Source organism: Oncorhynchus mykiss, chromosome 1, assembly GCF_013265735.2.
Source record: "Oncorhynchus mykiss isolate Arlee chromosome 1, USDA_OmykA_1.1, whole genome shotgun sequence".
NCBI lineage: Eukaryota > Metazoa > Chordata > Actinopteri > Salmoniformes > Salmonidae > Oncorhynchus > Oncorhynchus mykiss.
Window position 1 is genome coordinate 75,719,563 of NC_048565.1, and position 10,106 is coordinate 75,729,668.

Consider the following 10,106-nt stretch of genomic DNA (forward strand, 5'->3'; position numbering starts at 1 on the left):
TACTGTATTTATTTTATTTATTTATTTTGCTCCTTTGCACCTCATTATTTTGATTTCTACTTTGCACATTCTTCCACTGCAAATCTACCATTCCAGTGTTTTACTTGCTATATTGTATTTACAGTGCCTTGCGAAAGTATTCGGCCCCCTTGAACTTTGCGACCTTTTGCCACATTTCAGGCTTCAAATATAAAGATATAAAACTGTATTTTTTTGTGAAGAATCAACAACAAGTGGGACACAATCATGAAGTGGAACGACATTTATTGGATATTTCAAACTTTTTTAACAAATCAAAAACTGAAAAATTGGGCGTGCAAAATTATTCAGCCCCCTTAAGTTAATACTTTGTAGCGCCACCTTTTGCTGCGATTACAGTTGTAAGTCGCTTGGGGTATGTCTATCAGTTTTGCACATCGAGAGACTGACATTTTTTCCCATTCCTCCTTGCAAAACAGCTCGATCTCAGTGAGGTTGGATGGAGAGCATTTGTGAACAGCAGTTTTCAGTTCTTTCCACAGATTCTCGATTGGATTCAGGTCTGGACTTTGACTTGGCCATTCTAACACCTGGATATGTTTATTTTTGAACCATTCCATTGTAGATTTTGCTTTATGTTTTGGATCATTGTCTTGTTGGAAGACAAATCTCCGTCCCAGTCTCAGGTCTTTTGCAGACTCCATCAGGTTTTCTTCCAGAATGGTCCTGTATTTGGCTCCATCCATCTTCCCATCAATTTTAACCATCTTCCCTGTCCCTGCTGAAGAAAAGCATGCCCAAACCATGATGCTGCCACCACCATGTTTGACAGTGGGGATGGTGTGTTCAGCTGTGTTGCTTTTACGCCAAACATAACGTTTTGCATTGTTGCCAAAAAGTTCAATTTTGGTTTCATCTTCCACATGTTTGGTGTGTCTCCCAGGTGGCTTGTGGCAAACTTTAAACAACACTTTTTATGGATATCTTTAAGAAATGGCTTTCTTCTTGCCACTCTTCCATAAAGGCCAGATTTGTGCAATATACGACTGATTGTTGCCCTATGGACAGAGTCTCCCACCTCAGCTGTAGATCTCTGCAGTTCATCCAGAGTGATCATGGGCCTCTTGGCTGCATCTCTGATCAGTCTTCTCCTTGTATGAGCTGAAAGTTTAGAGGGACGGCCAGGTCTTGGTAGATTTGCAGTGGTCTGATACTCCTTCCATTTCAATATTATCGCTTGCACAGTGCTCCTTGGGATGTTTGGGAAATCTTTTTGTATCCAAATCCGGCTTTAAACTTCTTCACAACAGTATCTCGGACCTGCCTGGTGTGTTCCTTGTTCTTCATGATGCTCTCTGCGCTTTTAACGGACCTCTGAGACTATCACAGTGCAGGTGCATTTATACGGAGACTTGATTACACACAGGTGGATTGTATTTATCCTCATTAGTCATTTAGGTCAACATTGGATCATTCAGAGATCCTCACTGAACTTCTGGAGAGAGTTTGCTGCACTGAAAGTAAAGGGGCTGAATAATTTTGCACGCCCAATTTTTCAGTTTTTGATTTGTTAAAAAAGTTTGAAATATCCAATAAATGTCGTTCCACTTCATGATTGTGTCCCACTTGTTGTTGATTCTTCACAAAAAAATACAGTTTTATATCTTTATGTTTGAAGCCTGAAATGTGGCAATAGGTCGCAAAGTTCAAAGGGGCCGAATACTTTCGCAAGGCACTATATATATATATATATATATTTTTTTTTTTACTTACTTACTTACTTATTAACAAGTAAGTGAAAAGTAAAGGCAACTGCAGTGCTCTACCTTGTCCATCCATGGTGAATAGAATAACCCGATCGTGGTCTAAGCCACTGCCTCGAACTCCTATACCACTGCAGCACGCGATAGATTCCGGAACACTTATTCAGCAACTCTCTCTCTTTCCCCTTTACCTCTGTCGTAGCTGATAAACAAATAACAATATGAGAGGAAGCAGAGAAAAGAACCTGATCGCTCATTCCAGTTCAGTTGCATTAATGCTGCATTAGATTTCACTTGCGAGAGCTTGATTCTGTCCAAGGCTATTAAACTATTAAACTTAACACAATACAATTGCAGAATACATAAAAGCACAAAGGCTATTTTTTGACTAATATAAACAATTTATTTAACTTTTTTTTTTTACTAATATAGGTAACATAAAAGCGTAGTTCAAAGCTTAAGTATCGTTGTAGCCCATCGATAAATGGAAATTCGCGGGAAAGCTAGTAGCCTTCTCCCCTAAACACCTCATCATGAGTAATTTTCTGCTCAACCTACATCGGTGCAGAGTTGACCAAGATCTGTGCAGATACACCGAAAGGTGAGCTGAAAATAACTTGTCATTGCTTAGTTATTTCAGCTGGTTGCGTATTTTTGTGAGAGGGAAATTTTGCCCCTTAATGTGTATTTGCTTCATTCTCTCTCCTCAGGTAAATGTGACAACTGTGCGAGAAAACCTTCCCAAGGGAGATTTCTCAATAATGACGGAAATGCTGAAGAAGTTCTTAAATTTCATGAACCTTACTGTAAGTAGGTGACGTCTTTTGATAATGAGCTAGCATCTCTTTCTCCTTTTACATACGAGCACAATACAAGCTAACTTACTTTCTCTCTGATCTCTTTTTCAGTGTGCATTTGGCACCACAGGGCATAAGTCCATCTCTCGTGTCATAGACTATCTGGACCACTGTTAGTGAACCCTTCTTTGCACTCTGAGTGCAGATAAGGGGACATCTTTTCAGATCTGGCAACCCAACAAGGGTCCCACCAGATCTGGCAACCTTAGCAAGGTTATGTCAGATATGGAATCCCCAGCAGGACGGGCTGTACAGAGATCATCGGTGTCCCAACAGTGTCCCTGGCATTGCTTCAACATGTGTTCTCATTCTGAAGAACAAGACACACACCACACACACAATGGCCTGTGATGGTTGTAGAAAAGGGAATGGAACTGTAGAAAAGGGAAGGGAACTGTAGAAAGCCCCTCTAAATTTCAGTTCTGATTATGCCCATTTGCATAAGCTCGCGGTCAAGTTGAAATCTTCTGGAGTTTTCTTCAATGCTTGTTTAAGTTATTGTCACAAGGTCATGTAATGTAACATCATTCTACATTTAAGAAATCATCAGTTCAGGATGACTGATGTTATTTAAGTATTTGTTTTTAAATAATGGCACTTGAATACTTTAAAAAAAAATGTTTTACTATTTACCCTTCCAAATTTGACTTTACAGTCAAACTGAGTTTTGTGTTTTAAATTTGCAATTGGTTGTTTTTATGATTGTGGTTATGCTGTTTGAGATGCTTCAAGTCTCTACAGTTCCTTACCTTTTACATGTTCCACCTAACACATCACTTGAAGTGGCTGGATATAATAACTGCTGTTTGTACGGTTTTCATTACACTCCCAGAAACCCTGGTAAATCGGACTAACATTAATAATAACCAAACCTCGGCCAACTGGCATAATCCTCATTGAACATTGTTGTTTGCCCATACTGTGGGTGTCAGTGGTGGTTAGTGGCACTTTAAATGAAGAAGACGGTCTCATAGTAATGGTTGGAATGGCCACACGTTTGGTACCATTCCATTCACTCCATCCATTACTACGAGCCGTTCTCCCCTCACCAGCCTCCTCTGGTGGGCATTGTATCTTCCCACTTCAAGTAGCGCTGATCCAGAACCAAGCCCAGGGTTCACCACCTGGTCCTGGACAGCTGCAGGGGGTGCAGGTTGCATCCAGCCCTGCAGTAATTATCAAAAGCCTGCACACCTAGTACCCTGCGTTGGTGATCCCTGTCCTAAACCCAACCCCCCCCTAGGCACCCCCAAGTCTGTGAGCACTGGATAGTAAAATGGTGACAATTCTACCTAGTTTATCGGAGGGAAAAGTGAAGTAACTACCATACTGCTTATACCTATCCTTTCCGATCTGCTTGTGGTGGTAGCCTCTGGACAGGGCTGTAGTGTTTCTTTACTGCCCCTTGTGTCTTAAGTCATCATGTTGGACATGACCTTCCTACTCTGAGCGGTGAACCAGTACCCCTAAACCTCCTTTCAGCTACTCTAACTAGTCCTGTGCTCCAATAAGATACTGATTGAATGACTGCCATACAGATTTAATTTCCCTCTGATTTGTAGAGCTGCAATTGAACAGACATTGTTATCTGCAAGTTGAGTTGCAAATCTAGGATGTATTCATTATGACGATTCTGTTGCAAAATGTTTTTACAAACAAAACAAGGGTTTCTATTGGACAAATTCAGTTAGGTCCGTTCCGTTTTTCTGTTTGCTTCCGTTTGGTTGTTAAACGGTTTCTATAATGAAAGGAATTTCAGAATGTAAACACCTGTAAATAGTGGTTAGTGGATGTTAGAATGCTAGACTACTTTTCTGAAGCTGATATTTTTATTTTCTACAATATTTCTGAGTTGTCATTTTGAAGTAAAAACAAAAAAATACAAAGACCGCTGCAGGACGAAAAAAGTTTGTACCGGTTTTGAGGACGTTGTCTTTGATTACATATAAATAATTGTAACTCAAATAAAAAGTTACTTTCAGTACACCACTGTATCTTTCTCATGTCTGGTATTGTGTGAGAAATACTTGTGTATTCATTCTGCTATTAACATACTGACTGGCTTAGCCTCAGGAGGCAAACATTTATACATAGAACTTCGTGTATTCGTGAAAAGACACTGTATGCATGACTGTATTCTGTTTATCCCCGTGAGTGCTTTCTGGGAGTGTGTGTTGCTCCCCCCCTTTGTTCATTCACCCTATCAGACTCGGACTGAGTTGCACAATAGAAACAAGCATTTTATACTTAAAGCACCACATTGACATTTTAGACCGCTGTTCCTGCTTGACAGACAGCTGTTTTGATAGAGACGTGTGCTAATACCCCAGCCTCTTTAACCAACAAAACACTTTAGAATTGTTTGAATATCTGGCAACCTGACATAACAGTGGTGTCAATAGATGGGAGACATACAGTACACATGATTATGTCTGAACCTGACAAGATATGCCAACATAAGCTGTGAAAATGTATGGTTTCAGTGCAATGTCAAGATGGATAGTATGTCTATGGAAGGGATTGCCCAGAGTTCCAAGTGTTATTTATTTTCATAGCTCATTATGAATATGTTTGAATTTCAGGTAGACATGAGTGAGCTCTACTCTGAATTTCAATTTGACTATCAGAAGCGATGGTTGCTGTTTAAGTGTAGAAAATTTGAATACATATAAAGGGGGGGTGTATTTCCCAGAGGCTAATTGGATTGTTAATTTCTCTCCGGTCAGTCTAAATGTAAATCCGGCTATAATTTCTCTATACTATGGATCAGTCTCCCAATCTGCCTGTCTTCATGTGTTCATGTCTCTGCCACCTCTCTGTGGTTTTCATTTGGCCAGAATGACCACCAGGTGGCATGAGCACTGAAGTACTGACCATCTGTGCCTCAATATAGTGGTGAACAGGTGGAGACACTCCATTGTTGACACTGGAATAATTGCTCCGTGTATTTCTCGTACGCGCCTGTGCACACGCATGCAGGAGTCTCCTCGTCAGTGGTGCTGCCTGACATTTCTCCCACAGGCTCTTATAATGCTATGCTAGCTTTGGAGTGATTAAAACCACTCACGAAACGCCAACTTTGGAGTGATTAAAACCACCCCACTCCTGAAACGCCAAATTAAGAAGATATACACCTACACAGAAGTATACAGTCTGGGAACCAGTGAAAAATATACTGTTTCATCACAACCATCACCACACACACACTTGGGGCTCCTCTTTAATCTTGCGCCTTAAATAATTGACTGGCACAGCAGAAAGAGCCACTAGCCTATCTGTATTCCTAAGTGTGTGTGACCTGCATTGTAATGGGTGGCTTTCATGTCTTCAGACCAGCCAGATAGCTACCTAGCCCTCTATTAGTTATCTGAGCCAGGCTGGGGTTGTTTCATGTCTTCAGACCAGCCAGATGACTAATAGAGGGCTAGGTAGCTATCTGAGCCAGGCTGGGGTTGTTTCATGTCTTCAGACCAGCCAGATGACTAATAGAGGGCTAGGTAGCTATCTGAGCCAGGCTGGGGTTGTTTCATGTCTTCAGACCAGCCAGATGACTAATAGAGGGCTAGGTAGCTATCTGAGCCAGGCTGGGGTTGTTAAATGTCTTCAGACCAGCCAGATGACTAATAGAGGGCTAGGTAGCTATCTGAGCCAGGCTGGGGTTGTTTCATGTCTTCAGACCAGCCAGATTACTAATAGAGGGCTAGGTAGCTATCTGAGCCAGGCTGGGGTTGTTTCATGTCTTCAGACCAGCCAGATTACTAATAGAGGGCTAGGTAGCTATCTGAGCCAGGCTGGGGTTGTTTCTATTTTTCTATGTCCCACCTCGGACGTGAGTCTGTCTTAATTCAGTGGAGAAGAAGAGGGATGTTAGGGTGTGTGTGCGCTCGAGCGTACACGCGCATGATAGTGTTGATGAGAGATGGACGACCCATGGTCTGTCACCCATGATCTAACTGATCCCAATGTAGTGTCTTGGTTCAGCCACAGCAGATTACCTGTGGGATTGAAAACGTGTACAGTTTCAATGCATAGTAAAACAGGGAATGCTTACAAACTTGTACATTCAGACTTTATATTCAGTACGGTGGATCAACCTAAATCCTATTCCTCTCTGATATAATCCCAGTAGGATTGTACATGTTTTTACACAGTTGACCCTGACGCTAAGGGTGTGGATAGGGACTTAAAGGGAGAGGTGAGAGACTTTGTCATTTTTAAAGTTAGAGTGTAAGGTGTGAACATGAATGCAATCCCCTAGATGTAACTTCAGGGCGAGTTCATGTACTGTACAATAACACACAGGACCAGAGAGTGCACACTGCAATCTAAGTAGTCTCACTCCTGCTCTCCCCCTCTCTGAGTATTATTTTCCTCTTCTTTGCTTATGACATTTGTTTCCCTCCATCTCCATTTCTCAATGTCTGTCTCTCTGTACGCGTTCTCTCTCTTGATCCCTTCTCAAGGGGTCTCTCTCCTCTCTTCTCCATGTTCCGCTGTCTGTTTAATTTACCCTGCCATGTTCTGGAGAATTTTCTGATTGACTGCCAGCAGACCACATCTGAAGACCCAGTTACTAGCTTGACAGTATAAAATAGCAGTGGTTTTATTGACTACAGAGAGGCTGACAGTCAGAAACATACCTTGGGGCACTCTTGAGTGTCAGAAGTTTCTGTGATACCCAGGGAACTGATCTGATCAGGACATTCCATGGGATGCACCTTGATGATGACAGCGCTGGAATGTTTGATATTGAGCTGGGTTAGAAGCCAGAGCCAGATATTAGTTGTATTATTTTGCATTAGCACTGTTAATACCCCTAAGATGCCAGCCCACCTTTGAGTGTTGTGTCATTGACTATCATTAAATGTAAAGACTGTATTTTATCAAACCAATTCTCTATGTGTAATTTAATTACGCGATTAAACTATATGAAACCGATATGATGGCTTGGTAGACAAAGGAGAGGGGATGGGGACCGCTCAAGAGCGGGAAACTCATAGCTGATAACTACACTCATAGAAATTGCTAATACTTTGAATATGAACAACCGCTGATTTGAAAATAAATTACAATTGACATATTTATGAGCGTATGTCTTGTTGTCTCTCTCTCTGGTCGCCGGTCTATCTGCTGGAGAGAGTTGACAGAAAAGTCTCTGGTTGCGTTCCCCAGAAGTCACAGTCTGCCGTAGTTAGAATTGATACTTCAAAGTACCATTCGGAATTGTTCTTAGAATCGGATGCATTTACCAGACTAAAGTATTTAAACAGCTGCAGTCTGAATAATTATTCTTTGTAGATAACTTCGACATTTCAACGTGGGAATGATCTCCACGTTCTCTGGTCTTCTCCTTTGGTAGAGTTGTAGTTCTTAACCATTTCAACATGTAGCGTCAGCTCCATATTTTTTGGTCTTCTTAACCATTCGAGACGCCCGGCTTACTGTGGGTCTCTTTGGCATCGAGTAGTACTTGTTTTCTGATGAAAGTTTCAGAGTTCCAGCCATTTCAATGTGGGAACTCCCTATCTTGACTAAATGCAAATGTTGTCATGAGTCCTTTTATTCTGGAGTAGAAAAGGGCGGTTCCATGATGCCTGATGTAATGTCTGGCTCATGGAGGTGTGGCCACTGACTAGTTAAACTTTATATGAAAATCCATACTCTCATTTAGAAGGCTAACATCACATTTAATCTTTTCACAAATAGTTTCATATGTAATCACATACATTTCACAACATTTAGATGTAAACCTGATAATTGATAAGTGTACACAAGTATAGATACAGTAATGTGGATTTCCTGTCCTTCACGAGATCACCAAATGAAACACACTTGACATGACTGTCCCTTAAGTGTCCACGGACCACTCCCACATTCTCAAAAATATAAATATGGTTCAATTATTCAAATTTTTGATGTCCAAATGTCTCTCTGTGTTCCACAGTTTACATTCCAATCTCAAACACTACAGAGCATAGAGGCAGCGTATTTTACGACCGCCATAAAACAGCCGACATCCCGCTCTCCCCCACCTGATCCTTCAGATCGTCACAGGAGAGTTATGACAGTCCCCCTCTGGTGGGTTCAATCTTGTGTTTATCCTGCAAGTTGCAAACCAACATAAAAATAATGACCACGTGATGTCCTGGTTGTGGATCATTGTTGTGGTCCCCCTCTGGTGGTTGACCTTGGTAGGCTCTCTGAGAGTGGAGCGGTCCACCACAAGGATGGGCAGTGGATGTCTGGTTGGTGATTGCCGTTGCAGTTCCCCTCTGGTGGTCAACCCGGGTAGGATTTCTGCAAATGGAGCAGGCCGCCACAAGGATGGGCAGTGGATGTCCGGATTGGGATTGCCTTTCTGGACCCGTCGTCCAGGCTGGTTGATCTAGGCAGTAACTTGGGCAGATGTTAACAACGCACACACACTCATGAAATACATAATTACATTTCTTCCCAAATGAGCGGCATTGTGGCACTAAGTGACGGTTGTATGGGGAACTTGTTTATGGCTCTATCACTTCCTAAGTGTCAAAGGAAATGAAACGAAAAGGAATGAAAGCATAAACAAAACATATACAAAATACAGTTATCACACCTCTTCATCTAATTGGACTGTATTCGATATACTGGGCAAAATGGCCCTATCATGGCATTGTCTAATGCCATATCTAGGGTGTTCTTAATTTGTGGTGTTTTGCTTAGGGCACTATTTTAAGATGATAACTACATGATAAGTCTACAGCTGTAAGGACCCAGCTTCGGGCAGTCTACAGGGATGACCTATGGATCTCTGTGGGGAAACTGGTGAGTACTGTAGCTGTAGAGTCAAAAGGATGTACATTTTCAACTTTACTAAGGTTGGTATTTTGTTCTGACCCTTAAGTGATCCGAGCATGAATCTTAATTAAATGTTACATATGTGTTTGTGCTTACACAAGCGCACATACCAAGGGAAAGGAACCAAGTATCCGGGTAGGCTGCAACCTGTTCAGAATGAGTCTGATGTCATCAGATCATTTCCAGGTCACTGCCTGGAGGTCAGTAAGAATTGATGTCGACCTCAAGATGTGTAAAGGGGACCTTTAGTAATTTTACTACAAGTTAATGTGTCTTACACCATTGTAGTGGTGATAGGTATAAAGGAGTCAGTTTCATAGCTATGTTATCCACGGAGGAGCTAACCTCACCAGTTGTACGCGGTGTGATCATGGTTCATGACTTCTGATAACTTTCCTCCTGAATGGAGGGTTCTATTTATTAGTTGCATGTGTGTTAACAATCAGAAGAGTGTTCTGGAGATTCCCTTACACGTGTTGCCATCTGAGTGGCTACTAACTCCTCTATCGCTGTTATCTATAGCAATTTGACTTGTGAGAGCTCTAATCCTCTTACTGATTGTTGCTGGACTGACTATGCTGGCATTGATACTGGTACTCAAGGGGACCAGTTATCCTACCAATTTATTCTGAAATCTTATCCTACTGGAACACATGATTAGAACATTTTA

General features: G+C 41.6%; 1 protein-coding gene across 5 annotated transcripts in view; it reads left to right on the plus strand.

Moving 5' to 3' along the window:
* The window catches only part of LOC110529516 (wings apart-like protein homolog), a 28,722-nt gene extending 24,131 nt beyond the window's left edge, over nucleotides 1-4,591 (plus strand). For all 5 annotated transcript variants that reach the window (XM_036985510.1, XM_021611780.2, XM_021611764.2 and 2 more), the window contains 2 exons: nucleotides 2,453-2,548; nucleotides 2,651-4,591. In XM_036985510.1, the coding sequence (XP_036841405.1) occupies nucleotides 2,453-2,548; nucleotides 2,651-2,716 (162 nt within the window). In that variant the 3' untranslated portion in view covers nucleotides 2,717-4,591. The remainder of the gene's footprint in view (nucleotides 1-2,452; nucleotides 2,549-2,650) is intronic.
* Nucleotides 4,592-10,106: the final 5,515 nt, after the last annotated feature.